This window comes from Hyposmocoma kahamanoa, unplaced genomic scaffold (assembly GCF_003589595.1).
Source record: "Hyposmocoma kahamanoa isolate Upper Pololo Valley unplaced genomic scaffold, ASM358959v1 103, whole genome shotgun sequence".
NCBI classification, from domain to species: domain Eukaryota; kingdom Metazoa; phylum Arthropoda; class Insecta; order Lepidoptera; family Cosmopterigidae; genus Hyposmocoma; species Hyposmocoma kahamanoa.
In genome coordinates, this window is record NW_020653344.1 from 2289092 (window position 1) to 2308011 (window position 18920).

General features: G+C 34.2%; 1 protein-coding gene and 1 non-coding gene across 3 annotated transcripts in view; both read right to left on the reverse strand.

Moving 5' to 3' along the window:
• Positions 1 to 2603: 2603 nt before the first annotated feature.
• Positions 2604 to 18920, reverse strand: part of LOC113237747 (ubiquitin-like protein 3) — a 270868-nt gene continuing 254551 nt past the window's right edge. The window contains exons 2-4 of one of the 2 annotated variants that reach the window (XM_026474381.1): positions 17587 to 17695; positions 5757 to 5924; positions 2604 to 5098 (exon numbers count right to left, since the gene is read on the reverse strand). In XM_026474381.1, coding sequence (XP_026330166.1) covers positions 5034 to 5098; positions 5757 to 5924; positions 17587 to 17695 — 342 coding nt within the window. In that variant the 3' untranslated portion in view covers positions 2604 to 5033. Of the gene's footprint in view, positions 5099 to 5493; positions 5551 to 5756; positions 5925 to 17586; positions 17696 to 18920 lie in introns of those variants that run through there. The other variant, XM_026474390.1, reaches the window with a different exon arrangement.
• Trnat-ugu lies at positions 6126 to 6198 on the reverse strand. Its single transcript has one exon. It is a non-coding gene; the product is annotated as a tRNA-Thr (tRNA).

Below are 18920 nucleotides of genomic sequence, written 5' to 3' on the forward strand. Positions count from 1 at the left end.
TGATTGAGATTTCACACAAAGAATGATTCAGGTCATTAAATTTTCTCTTTTTTTTTTCATGAAAATAGCATCCAAATATTGAGTAATTATTAAATAGTACTTTAGAATCATTTTAAAGTAATATTGTCAAAAAAAAAGTGGGTTACACCACTTTTACGCACTGTAGCCTCAATTATAAGGAATAACTTAGTAGTAATTTAAATACAATAAATAGCAACCTCTCTAGTCAGGGTTGGTAGCTGTATAGGTTCTAACTGGGTGACGAAATTCTTAACATTTCTCATAGATGGCGCTACGGCTGAAAAGTCGTTGAGAAAACCAAATACAAAGAAAGACGCGACAACAAACACAGAAAAATTCGTGAGGTCCGCCGTTTGGTTCCGTTGCTTAGTTGGTATAGCGTCTGCCACGGTATACTAGGCGACGTCGGTTCGAATCCGGCCGTATCGAAGGATTTTTTTCTGAGTGTTCGATCTTGGTATTAATAATTATAACAAACTAGTGGAGTAATTTCACATAAAAAATAATTGAATATCAATTCAATAAAAATTTAAATAACATAGTCTCTTAAAAGCGTATCATGAAATTTAGCATTTAAGTTTAGGAAAATCAGTTATAATACATTTTACTGTCGATATTCGTACTTACCGTGTATATAGTTGATTAATAAATATTAAATAACGAAGTATAATAAAAGTCAAAGGTATATTCTTAAAATTTTATTTGACCCCATTGAAACTCAATAGTCATTCAAACAATGTACAACCTATAGTGTCGATTGATTTAGTTACAAATTATTTCCAACTATCTACACAAACATAGAGTCTGAACACAAAACAAAAATGCGGAAACTTGGGAATTGAAGCAAATCTTTTACCCTGAGGAAATTAAATTCAAATTTAAGAAAAAATCAATAGAATCAACATTGTTATAATCATTAATTAATATTAACAAGTATATAGATTATGTACGTACGTAGTTAAACACCTGTTATACAGTGACACCTAATATTTCTTTAATTTATTAAGGTGGGATCCCACTGTCCGGTACGCGTCAGCACTGCGCCGTTAGGTCACTATTAAAGTGACGCCGGTTAGCCGATTGCCCGCATGTTGTTCGTGATACATTATAATGCTATTTTTAATCAGGAAACTTTACCGAATGAACACATTTCGTCGACATTCTACTCTATCCGATCCACATACGAGAAAGAGGCAGATCCACGTGACTGTAACAGTTTGACCAAAAGTTCATCGCGGGGTGCGAACCACCACGTTCCCCTCGGTTGCGGTGATAATGCGTTATGGACAGTGTGGTCTGACCCTTAAGAAGACCGACCGTTGTATGCACCGAGTTCTAAGATAGCTTAAACAAAAATCAGGTACAGTTCGCATTAAATGTTATAAGAAACACAAGGCAAATACCGGTAGCGCCCAATGTTTCTTTGTAAATAATAAAGGTGAAAGCGCATTTGTCAGTAGCACAGTACGTCGATTTTGTTGTTACAAAAGTGTTGATAATATAACAAACGATCCTTACTATTGTATGTGTATTCACAATCATCTTACATTACATTTAAAAAATATTTCGTAGGACACGGCAGTGCATCCGTCAAGTGGAACATAAAAATTACTTCTCGAATTTCTTGCTCTAAATATATCGTCTTGTGTTTTCAATATTTGGTTTTTAGTCCTTGCAATTTCAATCTATATGCTTCAATTATTATGTACAATTCGTTGATGACTAGTGTACGTAGTTAATTTTAGATGCGAACCTCCATTTTCACATTTTAAATTCTTCTTGATTTTACAAACCGAAAGTGTTAATTATTAAGATAAAGATTTTTTTTTAAATTTGTCTCGAATATTATTTGTTGCATACAACGGCCCGAAGATACTCACTTGAAGCTATTTAGTACTAGTTTTGTCTAAATTAAAAAGTCATCGAATATTTACATTTTCCTCGTGGCTTCAACACACTCTATTTTTTATTCGCAAAAAAATGTATATAAGTTTAAAACAGCAGAAAGTTCAATTATGCATTTCACGATTTGAAAAGTTACCTCGTGTAACGCTTTAAAACATGTGTCTTTCGTTATTAAATAACCAGTAATTTATTAATATACCACCACGTTATCGATAAGGATGTCACTATATTTAATGACAGGAATCTTATTAAGCCGCACAGAAAAAGCTTTATATCCATGCAATTAGGGCGAATAAGACTTCGCGCCGGATTCGGCTCTTATTGCATGAACAGAAAACTTTTTCTGTCAGGTTGAAGCCGATTCCGAATAAGTGTGGTGTCTCCATTGACTATGGGTGTCTCTCTAAATATGAAAAGAGCTTTTGATTGTGATTTTGTTATTTATATTTGGTTACACACAAACCAATAAACGACATAAAGCATGTTGTAGCCGCGTTAGTAATAAGAACTATTCTATAGGAAATATTAAAATACGGTAAGACATCGATCTATCTTGCCTACGATATCACCTTAACGCGAACCTACGTTAGTTCAGACTATACAATATTTGAGGACTGGCCATTTGTGAAACTTGGACAATGAAATAGTTATTGTTCTAAAAGCACAAAAAGTAGACTCCTTTAGAAATTGAATGTGTTGTCTATAATCATTATTATTTTCCTTTGAAGAGAAAAAAACAAACTAGTGATTCTTATAATCATAAAACAAAAGTTTTTGTTTTAATTACGAATATCTAGAAATAATTTATCATTTAGAAGTGCGATGAAATCCTATAATCTTTGTTCACGCTTCGAAATAATCTTATCCGTGATAGCTATTGTAACAAGTTAACAAACCAATACGTATCATAGCCAGCCCCACGAGAATGTTACAAAAGCCACTATTTATTGAAACATTATTTTTATATTCAATCGAAAATATTATCCAAGCGATTATGTACAAAGGACACCTTAAAAAAAGCTGATTCAAAAATAAAACATGCAAAATAAAGTCGCATTAATTTTATTTATAAACTAGGTATTTTATACACAACTTAACAAAATACGTACATACAGCAACTAAACAGAGCAACCAAAATAAAAAAAACATTCTCACGGCATTGAAATGTTCAAAATTAAATCTCAAATCCAAAAACGCCTGCCTCCCATCCCACGAGTCGTTGTAATTTAAAAAATCTCCCAATGGCAAGATATATCTCAGTCTGCGCTTGGAATACGGTGGCAATTTGATCGGTAAATATATTATTTTAGTTCCTCTTAATACTGTTAAAGTGTGCTATCACTGAGCTCTTAATTTCAACGTGTCAATGAGTAAATAAATTTTATTTGTACTATCACAAAGTATTTCGCTGGAACACAGTACAAGACCGCACACTGTGTGTCCCCACCGGATGGATCTAAATATAACATCAAGTTTCGAGGATACTTTAAATTGTAAGCTTACAACAAAAATTAAGGCTAAGCCAAAATAATCGTTTAGATGAAAACTCAATTCTTAAGCCAATTTAAAAAATAAAAAATACTCTATAGCTAGATATAAAATGCCAAATATAAACTATAGATCTAAATGATGCGTGATGTAAATTAAAAATATAAAAGCTCTATTCGATATTTACAAAAGTGTGGCCTATGGTAACGCTAAGGCATAAAAAAACCTGTAAAATAACAGAGAACGTTTAGTTGTTGGTACAACGCAATTGAGAAGCGCAAAGCGTCGCTTGCAGCGTCTAACACTTGATAATTACATTGGAAAGCGGTATGTGTTGTAATGGGTACAATTTCTAAAGCAGGACAAGTAATTTTACAACTAACATTTCCAAAGTTTATACAATTTTCATCAACCTTAATCCTCACCAGACAGTCGCTGTGTTCGTGTTATTATTTTTATTTTTCCAATAAACCTATGCATTTCCAGTTGCACCGATAATTTCATTACAAGCTACAACCTAGCGCAGTAAATAGCAATTTCACAAATTTAATAAAATGCCAATTTATTGCAAAGAACTTATCACAAATAAAAATAATCCATAGACGCCTTAAATTACCAAATATACTATTTACATTGCAAATGAGAGTAATTTACACACTCCGATCGTTTCACTACTAAATTTGTCATTTTAAATTTTTATAAATAACCTCCATAATAACGTTATATGCTTATAAATTCATGTAAAATAACGACCCTGAGCCAAGTTCCATTTGACGTTAAAAGATTATACGTCTGAGCTTATGTTCACTGCAACATTGTTTCAACAAACAGACCTCTGCAACATCAAACAGAACTATTCTCAATGACCTTAGTACAGAAATGGCCTAAATTATAATACTAAGAATTTGTATTTTGCCGACAGCCGGGCTAACTGCAAATCCATTGGAGACATCGCCAACTACTACCACGTCCTTATCCGAATTTCTAAACATTAAACACATTTCGGCAGCATGTTTCTATACGATCTACGTACGCGGTGACATATACAAACGCTTAAAAAGCTATCCTGAATTGTTAAATGAGATTGTGACGTTTCTAATAGACTTGCGATATTTTCAAACGAAGCGTATGTGCGTTTAATTTTAACTATAATTTTGTGCTTTATAATTTAGAGAAAATTTGTATCAAACGCTCCGCCCCATATTCTGAATTATACCTATATTGTCCAACATTATATGCAACTTCGTTAGTCTAGAGTTTTACTCTCCGGGACTTTGTTCTAGCTTAATAAATGCAGACTTTATAGGTGCATACGTTCAATCATCTCTCCCAAAGACCCAGTTTAAAGCATTCTTAACATCGCATAAATATCCTGATCAACAGGGACCGTATATGTTGTTAATTTTCACCGTATTCAATTTTGGTGTGATCAAAATTAAATAGCGTAATTGATTTACAATTTCATTGGAATTCTTGGTGGTACATAAAGAATTAAAAGTCTGATAAGTTTGTGTAGGTACGTATTGGCTTCATTTAAAAACAGCACAAGTCTGAATACTGTCGAGCGTCGGGCTACGTCACTGAACACATTAGAGTCCGGCTGGCCGCACCCGTCGCCATTACAAAATGCAGCACGACGCTGAACAACAACTGCTAGACCCGCCTTTGCTCTTTTGCCGTTGATCTGTAAGTAAAATAATTCAAAGTTTCACAAAAAATAATGATGTTAAAAATGTTACAAGTTCATAGAAGCGCAATTCCATTAGCAAGTGGCAAATTATACGTAATTTTGTTTAAAGATCAAGGAATATTTATTAGAAATTTATGCTTGTAGACCAACTTCCACGTGCCATTGCAAACGCACCTCACGTTATAAGTAATAAAATCATAACAGAATAACATTTTTAAATTTGTCATTATATCTGGAGATGCTGGTAATGGCATAATGCAATTTATTTTTCATTTTTATCCAAATGATGTTCTATTATTAGGTATAATAAGTGTTTATTTAGGAAAAGAAGGGTAAAGAAACATGGAAATTATATAGGACTGAGGATTTAGGGTTTGTTCAGCACTTACGGTTAACAAGGTGAAGGGAAAAGGACAGGAGAGTGATACATTACGACCATCGAACTTCTGTAAATAAAAATTAATAATGAAATAAACCTTAGAAGGCATGAAGTAAAAATCTATGTTTTATTGTGGTCACTGCTGGCCAAACGCTAAGTCCTTTTTCATTCGCAGCTGGACAAAGGCCACGTCCATTCACGGTGCCTTTGAAGTCCGATTTTGTAATGTACAGTGTAAATTTTATTAGTCATCAAGTAATGTTGGCGTCGTACCGTGGGAGTTAGGTTCAGGCAAATGTTCGCGCGGCACAAGATGCATGACAGTGGTGCGGCCGAGAGGCAGGCCTAGTGCGCCAAGCGTCACCGAGCTATGAAGGAAACGGCCTTGGTAGATCAATCGCAGGATTTCTGCACGGGAAACGCACTCTGTCGCCCAGTCCGCTGGAAAAAGACGAAATAAATAACTAATTACATTTTTCAACTCTAAATTGCACACACTTATGCAAAAAACATAAAATGAATTCTTTTATGTAACAAAATGTCCAAGAGACAAAATGTTAAAAAAATCAATATATTTGGAAAATAAATAAATAAAAACAAGTTAATATGACTAAAAATTTAAAAAAAACCTCGATGACGCATTGCCCCCAGAGAGATTTGAACTCTCGACCCCTGGTTTACAAGACCAGTGCTCTAACCCCTGAGCTATGGAGGCTTGTGACGGCATCGCTGTAAATGTTGATTCGTATTGACTGAGCGCCAGTTAACGCACACTGATGTAACTATCTTGACTATACACGTACCAACCTACGTTTACATGTTTATGGCGCTTCATAGTAACTTTCTCACGAAATGGATAGATGGCGCTATATTCAATTTCGCAACGTATTAAAGAGCGATCAATTTTACAGTTTTTATTACATTTTCAGAGTTTTATTATACTTTTTAAACATGAATGATGCCAGCTTATTCTGGTAATTACACCATAAAAACGAATTTAATGAAGAAAAATTATTATTTCAAACTACAATCGCTGTTTCGTTTATTGTTAATTACCCAGTACATTTTATCGGTAATTTTAATCTACCGATTAAACAAAAAAAGACTATTTAATTTCGTGTGTTTTTATAGAATGGTGTGGGGACATTTTAAACGCTTCGATAAGTAGGTCGAGTGCAGAAAACAAAGCCCTATGGCTGTTGCCCGTTGCAATGTGTATATCTATGTACTCCACGAAACAAATCGTGCCTTTTTAATTTAATCTCAACTCAACGTAGAAATGTGAAAATGAACCTGTTTGCTATTTTTTGTTCCAAAGTGGGTTACAAAATTGCCTCTGGGCATTATTGTACATATATTTAAAAATACGTATATTTTTATCTGGATACGCAGAATTCCTTTCGGTAACCCAGTTCTGTAGCTAGTGGGCATTAAATCTCACCGAGGTGCACAGGGGTGTCGCTAACGGAAACATACGGCCGCAGTAATTCGAGCACCTCGGGCACGTTTCGTTTTATCATGTTGGCAAACATGGATTTAGTTTTTCGGTGTGGATGGCGTGGACATTTTTAAAATACCCTTTCAAATACCTATTTTTGCCGCCAAGGAGTACGTGAGCATTACTAACATTACAGTAGAAATGACAAGTGAACTTATGTCCTTGGGTGACGGCCGCGGTGGCAGTGCCACAAAGCGGTCCAAAGTTATAAGTGTCAAAGCTCGAAGCGCACTTGACTGTACTATGAAATTCCAATTAACAATCTATAGCCATCGAGGGGCAATGAGATAATTATTGATGTATGATATGAGCAGCTGTGTTACCCTGTACATCATATAATATAATTTGTAAATATTATAATCGATTAAAATAACAAAGATGGCACTGCACAATTGGCTAGTACTTATAGTATCAAACAAAATTGTAGAGGGTTGGCCAAAAAAATCTGTGCTATATTAATGTAAGGTATAAATGAAAAATCTTCAAAAAATTAACAAACTTTAATCAGTACACCGGCCATGTTGATCTACCGATCTTTTGCCATGCTTCGGGTAATTTTAGAATGCCCCTTTCATAAAAAAATCCTGTCTTTACTTATAAAATACAGCACTCTTCGTAATCAAAATCGTGTCTATTTAAAGAATTTTATTATGACCGAAATAACTGAAAATCTGAAAGGGCTATGACGGGCGAATACGCTAGATGAGGTAACACATTTCACCTATCTGCAATAGTTTTTGACGGCTTTGTGAAGATGTGTGTGATTTGGCATTATCAAGATGAAATACGACACCTTACGAATACTTTACCACCTATTCTTAAAATGCGCGCAAAATTTTTTTTTTAACAACCATACACAATATACAGAAAAAAATTCCTTTTTGTTTCAAAGATAGCTGATGGCAAAAGCTGCATGGACTTTTTGACCAACCGCAAATAAAATGTGCTCGTAATTAACATCGGGTACCGTAGTCCTGTGACTTCCTTATACACAGCCACTCACGGCCGCTGAATGCCCAGTATTGTGACAGAGATAATTATTGATTGCCGGTAAGTGGTAAAGTTATTTCTCGTTTACATAATAAAGCTGCTTTGACGCAATTCGGTAAATAATTAGTAATTAAATCTTCTATGTCCTTTAAAGTCCCTAAGAAGGCATACAAAAGAGCACATACAGGTAAAAAAGCTTTTTTAAAAAGAATTATAGCAACAAAGTTTCTTGTTCATGACGTTGGAAAATGTAAGAGAATGAAAGACGCCACTAGAATTTGAATTGAAACAAATTAATTGACTTATGTGCTTTGGTCGGTCTATGTATTGATTTAAATGCATGATATTGGATTCTGACTTCTGTGCTTTAAGTCTGCCGACCCTTTATTTCGTTTTAGCATTAGAAATAGCTTCAAAGAGATTTTTTATCAGGCACGGTAACATCAAGGAATTGTGAATTCATTCAATAACAACCAAAAATATTTCTTTTTTTTTACGAAAGGCATTCTTCGCATCTTCTTAATTTTTTAGGAGTAGAGCTCCTTGTGAGAGAGTTCGTCTAAGGAAGTACTGCCACCGATTTCTGACCAAGCAGTAATGGGAGCTTTGCTGCGTTCCGGTTTTGAAGGGAAAGGTTTCTGGTGATATTACAAACACATAGGACTTATCAAGTTATTTCTTAGGGTGACAGACGCAGTGGCAGTGCCCCTCAGATTTTTGCAAAAAAAAAACGACAAAATGTGTAGGTAATTTATATACTATAAGCAATCCTAGCAACCATTAACCTAACAAACAATGACTTCAGGCCTATTCATAATTCCTACTTTATTTCTTATGTAGAACAAAGAAAATGACACAATCATTCAATATTTTTATTAAAAATTCCCGAAAATAAAGGTTCGCGAACCCTGCTTCTTTGTTTACCTAATTTCTAATATTAAAAAACTAAGTAAAGATATAGGATACTAAATTACGACCACGACGCCGAACATGAAATTAATATCCGAAAATGAGTTTTGTTTACACCTGTGCGTCATCAGTTGGCATTATAGGTGGGTACGTCCTCCTGTGTACTCGCGGCAGACAGTAACTGACCTCGTCTAAGTTTACGACCTGGCAAGGTCGCTTCTAATTACACACAACTCTGTACAATTACAGAGATAATTCCATGGACACTCGTTAATATCAATTTCTATTCGTGTTTTCTGCCACTACACCACATTATTATGTAAATATGCATACAGTGATTTTTAACTGCGCTTAATTATTATGTATTCAACTCAGATATAGAATACAGACCTATTTCGTAATGTACCTACGACACACGTACAAATAACACCCACTGAGACTCTTCAAGTTTAACTTATGATATTTATAAGCATGATTGTATTTTTTACACTATACTATAGTAAATATATTGAGATTGGCCACATTGCAAGCGACATTGTATTTTAATAATAATTTATTTAATAAAGAAAAATAATGGCATCAGAAGATGCATGAACAAAAATGATAGTGTACAAGAGAAGAAATGCAATTTATTAGTGATTCCCTAACTCCTGAACTAGGATATTCTGTATCTAGGAGTTAGTAAACCTCCACCATTGGGTGTCAATTCTAGTGCTGTGCATACATTGCATTATTGTTACTGTGTAAAATCGTTTTTAAGTTCAAAATTAATGATGGACGTCCTTTGATATATAAATAATTATGGCAATTGGTAATGAAACTATTTTTTCCGGGTCTAAATCGCGTATACTTATTTGTTTATTTATTATTTAGTTATGTTGAGTGTGTGCGTTATTTTTTTTTTCAAACAAACCAACGTTTTTGATCTTTACAGGTGCCGTGATCAAAACTGACTGATCAGCCAAATATTTTTTCAATATGATAGAAGAATAAAAACATACATTTTGCTTTACATGTCTTTGTTTTTAAAAGTTTTGACGGTGACTACACAAACTGGCATACCAAACAATGCCTGAAAACTGCGATAAAAACAGCGACAATCCGACTAATGTACTTTATGTATAAAAACGGGATGTTTTCACATTTGGTCGTATTATGTCATAAAGACTGCTATATAAATTCCCTCGGGCCTGAGTATTTTCATGTTTGCGAATATATGAAATATTTTGTATAGAAGAAATGTCGACTGGAATAAAGTTGGGCCTATGAGTAAAAATTATGTAGGAACGTCAGACTATGTATTTTTTGCACACGTTTATAAATTTATATTCTGTGGAGAGCTAGTTTATTTTTTTTACAGCCTCGCACTAGGGAAGCCCTGTATCGCGGATGCCATGGACACACATAGACAACCACAAATTACACCCAAACTCACGAAACAAATAAATGTATAATTTATATGTAATGTAATGTATAATGGCCCGGGAATCGAACCCGGGACCTCTTCGGCGCAGTCCCGGCATGGTAGCCGTCCGGCCACAGAGGCAGTTTCAATTCAATAGGTTTCCAAAAAAAACAGGTTCCATATAGTGCGAGATAATGAAAACAGCAAATATATTCCAATTAATAGACAACAATGAACGTAGTTACGTATGTTTTTATGATACCAAGTGACGAGACGTATAAATCATTCGCCTGTTATTAAGCGACATGCCTGTCAATAGTAGTTGCAGTGCCACTCAGAGCTTTAAGTCGCAAAGATCTGGTGATCTGGACACTGCCACTGCGCCCGTCACCCTGAGACATCAGTTGACAAGTCTCATGTGCCTGTAATTTCACCAGCACCCTTCAGCTACCAGTAGTACTGTTAATACTTCCCTGGACGAACTCTTTCACAAGTTTGACCTCGACTGCGACTGTCTATTTGCGAGATCTATTTTTAATTTACCGACATCTTCCCTTTTCACTAAAAGTGGTTTTCGACCTCTCACGATAAAAGATAAAAATAAATTTAACCTAAATAGATGAATCTTATCAAATATCCTTTTATTTACATCTATGCGCCACACTATAAAAAAATATAATAAATACTAAAAATGTTCAATATTCAATGTAATCAACTAACGCCAAAGAAGGAGAACAATCATCAAATTGAATTTTAACAATAATCTTTGATAGAGCTCTGGAACCAGTTTTGATAATAAACAAAGCCGTGAGGGTAACGAAAGTGATACGGACGTATCATGCATGATAAGGCATAACAAAAAACTTAGCTTTTTGTATAGGAATGAACTTATTTTTCCGGATTTAAATCGCGTATATTTGTTTTTTCAAACAATCCGGAAAAATAGTTTCATTCCTATGTGTAACAATCGCGAAAACCTAAGAACTCGATTAGCTTTTTATAGTTCGAAAAAAATAAAACTCAATTCACGAAATAAGAAATCACGGTGATTTCACTCAACGCGCCATAAACCTAACAAATAAAATTATATCGACATTTAAAAGGTAAAAGGGGCAGAGACGCCGAGTTTAATTACATGTTTTCTTCAGGTTTACTTTAATAAACATAAATATGTTTTAATAAAAAATACAAATTAAAAAAACTTTAATCTCCAAAACAATTCTGATTAAGCTTCAAGTAATACTCAAAATTATGTCCAAGAAGGTAAAAGATTCAGCAATTTGCTGGTTTTCAGGATTCAGTTAACAAGTAACCTAGCATTACATCATCTTCACTTTTAAATAAGTAGGTTGAAATTTGCTTTATATATAGTTTTATTTCTTTTTAGCAAATTTTAAAATACAACTTTAAAACAGTCGTTTAGCCTCTTACCATGAACGGTCAATATTAATTCCTATACTTGAGTTACAACCTCATTTTCATTCTGAAAATGAAATCACTGAGTCGTGTCGGACGCGCCGCGTCTCCAGAGGAAAATGTTATATTTTTTATATTGTCTCTTATTTCGTAATGTGTCATTATGAGAAGACAAAGACACAAATTCATCTTTCTCAAATATCGTTATTAAATTTAATATGGTTCGTACACGCAAAAGATATTTGTTTCTTTTCTTGCTCTCTTCCAACACTGAGATAAAGTACAATTGATACTTCGCTTACGAATATGGGAATATCTTCAACTTTATCCAAATCCATCTTTTTAGAGAGCTATTTGGAGACGTTTCGGCAGCTGTCGGAATGAGATAACAAGAAACCGACACCAAGATTTGTGACAAAAGTAGAGTGACGAAATAAACAACACAGCTTAAAATTAGGGCGAGATCAGATAGTGATGAAAGAGACTCAATCTTTTAAGAAGACTCGACTCCATTTTACAGGACTCGACTCTAAAATTAAGACTAGAGGTTTGAGTTAAATTAGTCGGTATATTAACAGACTCGACGACGCGCCTTAGTCGTGCATGATATCCAAAAACAGCTCAAGCTCTTAGGCTAATGTGCAATGGAGTTATTTCTCATTTATATCCTATTGAAGCCGAAGTTCATAAATAAAAATGAAGTAGTATGTTGTATATAATCATGTTTATTTATAATAAAAACTATTATATATTCATCGTTTTGGTGTATGTACAATATACATTTAATTTGTATCTGGTTGTAGAAATATTTGAATGACAGTAACGAAAAATCTGTCATAGCTCGTAACCTGGTAAACTTTGTTAACATGTCGTACTGAAAATAGATATACGTGATAAGAGGTTCCAGTGAATTCCATTATTGAATCGGACGTTAATTTAGGCCCAATAAAAACTACTCCAGATTTAAAAACATTTCCACTATAGTATCATGTGTGAGTGTACACAGGTAGATAGTAGCAATGATTATTCCGACTGATCAATTTAATAAAAATATTTTAATTTCCGAAATATAAATTATACAAAGGTTCCAATGACAGACGCGTCACGACCTGTCCTTTTGATGCTATAAAACTTTTAAGTATTGAGTAAGGTTTTAATTCCTGGAGATAAAAGACTTCGACTCACATTAGTCTTTAGTTTTAGTCTTACAACTTGACCTTAAGAGCTGACTACCTTAACTCGAACATTTTTCAATTCAATTCAATTTATTACTCCGAACAAAGTTTTTAATTTTGCTTGTGTCGAGCAGCAGGGAGCCATTTGAAAAATGTATATCGTATCGTGTTCTATTTAGTTCAGTTGATATAAAAAAATAATAATTGGTATAATGTGAAGTGCATATTGAATACAGCGTTTTTCTTGTAAAATTTCGAGGTAAGGTTGTTTTTTCTATTGCGAAAATTTTTAGGAATCATGTTTTCACACCATACAGTAATAAGTGTACTCGTATATCCTCAATTTTACTATTTGTGAAAATATTCACCAAATCTTTTTGATTCAACATTTTCACTGTTATGCGGAAACAACCAAAAAGTCATTTTGTATAGACGCTTAAGGGTTAAAAGACTAGTCGTGAGGCGCTAAAAATTAGTCGAGTTTTTTTTAACAGGCCTTAAAAGACTTGAGTCTTTTTCGTCACTAAATCAAAACCACGTAATAGGTGCAACACCTATTTGACTTAAACTTTACAATATTCGCTGAGTATTTGGAACAAAGGCTACGTAATTGCAATTTCTAAACTTTCTCCACCTCGTGGACTGTAATAACTGCGCATAACAAACGTATGCACTATCACGGGTATAATTGTACAAAGTTTCAGCCAACGCATACTAGGCAATTATTATAGTTTGCTAGGGACAGAGTTCGTCCAATTATACGCGTTTCGTACTATTTTGTATGCAGTAATACTTCATTTGAGAGACCTATAATTCCTCAAGCGTCATTGATTACGCTCGTATTGCTTTGTAATATTAGATATATATTCAATTCCCCTGTCTGATCTTTCTATAGTCGTGATTTCCATATTATTGTCATACGATTCGCCTCATTGAGCACCCTGGTCGTTATTGTAAGGAATTTACACTATTTTTGTTTTATTTATTTAATTTATTTCGGACACCCAAAAAGTCATACACTTAATACATACAATTTTCATTTTATAATTCAAATGGAGTAGTACTAGTGTTGACTCAATTAAAGGTTGTCACCACATGCAACAGCCTACACTATTACTTAAGTATTATCTTTTTGATATCTCCGATATCTCTCTTTTGATCTCAATTCTCCTTCTCATTAATTTTGAAGCTGCTCGTGGACAGCGTTACAGCAAAGGCAATATTTTTATTTTCTTAAACTAAACTGGTGCCCCTCAGATCTTTGCGATTTAAAGCTCTTGAGTGGCACTGCAATTGTTATGGACAGGCGTGTAACTTACCACCGGGTGCACAACTTGTTCGTCCCGTCACTTGATATTATAAAAAAAATATATAATACTGAATGTATTTCCATGGATGACAAATCCCGTGTAGACATAAGGTTCATTAATATGACTTATTTTATTTTTAATTTCCTTTTCATTAAAAAGTGTTATGTAGTAAACAAATATTGTGAAAATAAAATAGTTTGTAAATCGTATGTAGCATAAATTGGAATGTTCTTTGGTAAATTAAAAATACGATAATGAATCACTTTTGAGAGTATAGTTCAGAATAAGGTTGTTTGCATAACTTACAAGTTACTTAGTTAGACATAACTGGTTAATGATTTTACCATCTCAGTCAGCCGTGGCCATGGGTCCTGTAAAGAGCTTGAAACGTTGCATTTGTTTAAAAAACGCAACAACGCGATTTTTGATCAGAAAATATAGTTTCATTTTCAATCTGTCAGTACAAATTATATGATTATCGTAATATTGACACTGTTCTTTGTAATGTAATGGAATATAGATCACCGTTGTCTTTAACGTCATTAGCACGAAACGCTTTCACAAACATTCAATTAAATGCAGTCACAAACAAATTTCGGTAATTACTCCATATTTATAAACACTAAAATTATGCATAGGAATTAAAAGTACATTATTTACTCGTGTAAATTATACATTGCCCGTACCGCATATGGCACAAGGCTGTCTAAATTTATACTTTTTTAAATTTGCATACGTGCAGCATCTTTCCGCTATTCGTAGTCGGAAGCGTGCAGATTTAACAGATTAAGAATTTGCATTTACTATGCTATTCATTATTCGTTGGAATATAATGTTAAATGTTATAATGTGTTGGAATGTAATGTCATACATATCTAGTGATAACTAGATATGTATGACTTATAAAATGCCGCAATAAATTATGACATAATAACTTATTGTCTTCAAATCTATGTGTTCATCAAAGTCCTTAAGAGGGAGCAGAGGAAAAATTCGTAATCTTCGATTTGATTTTAGAGGGGTATATCCACTTTAAAGTTAAAAATAAAATATTGTATGAGTAACTACACGATATATTCAAGCACACACATTAATCAGAAACATAAAACAATAAAGTTTCCTCGATAGATAAAAATCACGAAATGACCTCTAATTTTCACATTTTTTCGATTTATCCTCGAAATGCTACAGGTTATTAGGACAAAAATTTGATAATTAATTATATTTATGCATGATCGACAACTGTCACTACGGATTTTTTTTTAATCCCTTTAGTTTTAGAGTTATTCCGCTAAAACGAATTTGGTACTTTTAATGCGCAAAATTCAACATCTCCTGTCGCATGTCACCCGAACTTCAGGCATATATTTGTTTCACGAGTGTTTTAATGCCTAATTATGTACGGACAACGGCACATCACACAACACATTTTTGTTCGAAAATCGCCTCCAGTGCAACGGAACAATATACGTCAATGTCTAGCTTGATGTGCTGGCGTGTGTTCATAGACTGCTTTATCTATACACATATTATAAGCTCTCTATGACGTGTTCAGGAACCGCATGTTATGACCTGCATTGCGGCATTAATCAGACCTATCAGCAGTAATTATTAGTAAAATAATGCAAAACACTTATTTCTCACGCATGTTACACAACCGTACTTTTTTAGACTAACTAGAGTCAGCGTCAACTATCATATCGTCCGATATCAAGTAACGTGTGAGATTTGTCAAAATTGTTTGCTATTGACATTTCATTTCGAATAAAATTTCATCTCGACTGATATTAGAATTGAGGTCGAATCAAGTTGTATTTGTTTTTCAGAGACGTTCGAAATTTGAAAGTAATAATAAAATCGAATTTGATGTTAACTCTATGCAATAATAACATTTTCACAGATAAGAAATTTGTTCTAACAAAACAGTTTATCTTTATGCTGGCCATTGACTTACAATTATATGGACGTCGGGTCCGCGCTAAAAAGTGTCCGCACTTGTAAGGCGCTAAATTCGTATACAGAGCGCTAAACTCCGCTTTAGTCTTCATTTGTTCGACTGACAGCGCGATACTGCGATGACATTACAATTTAAATTTCGAATAGGTTGACTTGGGACATTTTTTTCGTGGTTTTTGTATTAGACCCGTCGTCCATTTATTTGTAAGTCAATGATGCTGGCCGTAATTTGCGGTTTTTGAACACATCATAGAGGGTTTGTGATATGTGTGTAGATAAACATAATAACCTCGCAGGGACTGTATTACTAACATCATATGTTTATGATGTTAGTAATAAATAGAACTTTTGTTCCATGGTTTTTAATAATTCATCAAATTTTACGTTCATACAAAAATATAGCAGATATTACAACAAGTGCATAAAACGCGTCATTTACCCGAGAAAAGTACATCCACCCGAGCCGCAGGCGAGGTTGGATACTTAAGTCGAGGGTAAAATGGGTTTTATGAACGAGTTATATACTCTGCTTTTCACTTCGATTGCGAGGAAATTAAACAGCAATATTACAAATAAACGAATATTTAATTAAAATTGAATGTAAAATTACAACAATTAGATATATTTCATGTGATGGTTTTTTTTATTTTATGCACTGGAGCATAAAATTCTATTTTATGCACTAGAGCATAAAATCCTATTTTATGCAGACTGCACCCAGCATAAATACGAACTTTAAAAGCATGAGAAGTAAAAAAGTATTTAGATAGATTGTTCTAAAACGGTGATAACTCTGTGCAATCCCAAGAGCGCGGGAGGGGGGGGTCATCGAGGAGTGTCTATGGCACCCGGGACACAGGGTTTCCCTAGTGCGGGGCTATGTTGAGTGTGTGCGTTGTTATTGTTATTATTATTATTATATTTTTGGTAAATTTATTATGTTTTGTAAAAAGTCAACAAAATGCAACCGGTAGCAATGTGTTTCTATCCGAGATGTATCCAAATGTGACAAAATAATGGCAATCGCAAAAAAGTGACAAACCAAATCGTTTTCTCAAAAAAATTTTCCTCGTGTTTGTTTAGTTTTCTCACAATTTGTCATTTTTAGTTAAAAATTAGAGACAAAACTATGAATCAACGTTGAAAATTGTCGGATATATATTGCTTATGCAATATATATCAAAGATAATAAATGTCTTGATAATTTGGAACCTTGGGGCTAGTATAACCGTTACATTATACTCTTCGATATATCCATTAATTTTCTTAAGGCTTGTTATATACAGGACGATTTGCCTTCACGGTCTGATTGAAACGACGAATCGATTGTGTGTGTATATTTATGTCGTTAACGATTAACTTGAGCGATAGGTGAGTAGCGACGGAATGCACAATAAATTTATTCCATCTTCGAAACTACAGCTGTAGAGGTGCAAATACCCACCCTCGGGCCAATTGTCGTAGACATGTATCGCGATGTCCCCGGCGGAGTCGGCCGGGTTGAACACAAACTCCTTCGTCTTGCCCGATACCAGGATCAGTCGCAGGTTTATCTGTTAACAAACAACAAAATAAATTACTCATTATATCACTCAAAACCTAACTACGGGTCGTATTCCAGAACTCTACTCAATACTCAAGTCAGGACTTGAGTATTGCAGTAAGCACTGAAAATCATACTCAAATCCTTGCCATTAGGGTCGTATTTGCAGTGCTTGAAATCATACTCAAGTCTGTTCAAATCCTGACTTGAGAATTGAGTAGGGTTCTGGAATACGACCCTAAGTGGGTAGTGCAATTAAATTAATTATCCTTTCTTACACGAGATGAATCGTTTTGTCGAACAAAAAGATTTCTTTTTAATTTGCAGATTTTTTTAAGCTTCTCCATATATTTTGTTATCTAATTGGAAGTAATTGATACGAGGTTATCGGAAGGTATGCAAAGAAAAAGTAATTGCGTTATTTTTGCAAATCCGTTGTCATAGGATGTCCCGCTACGTTTATCGACAAAGCTAAATACAGAATAATCTAGCAACCATGACCTTAAGAGTCAAATACGCATGTTCATATAACGAATCGTACTATTTGATATAATGGCAAACTCCTAAAAGTTTTTTTATTTTATTTATTTATTTCCAAAACTTAATCTATATTGTTACAGTTTATCAACCTAATGCAATAAATCAACAAACTGTCCCGCTCAAAGCAGGACGTATGGTCACGTTACTAATACCCCTAGTAGCATCGGGTTGTATAGCATGCCTCTGATTACTTTCACCAAGTACTTTGCTAACGCTAAGTTACCTTAACTCCCTCGTTTTTTTTCCATAGCAAAACTGAAGCAAAAGTGCCACATCAATCGTGTAGACGGGGGTAAGCCCACACATTCTGAGTTTATTAACGAAACACGATACAAACAAACATGATGCAAACAGAAACTATTGAAATTATTAAGTGATAGGATCTCTCGTTCACTCCGTGCACTAAAAGTTAAGTAGTCCAGTGTTATATCTAGGGTATGCAGTATCGGAACCTTTTTGATGCCGGAAATGAGTTCCGATACTGAAGACTTAATACCGGAAGCGATTCCAGAACTGGTAACTACTTTAATATCTATTTTGTTTCGAGGAAGAAAAGCAATTTGTATATACGAAACAAACCAGTTGCCTTTTGTTAATACATTTGAGCTACATCACAGTTTTATTAACTTCCGTGAAAGCTAATCGATCCACCAGTCACTTTCCAGTCGCGATGCGCACAACTATTTTAGAACATA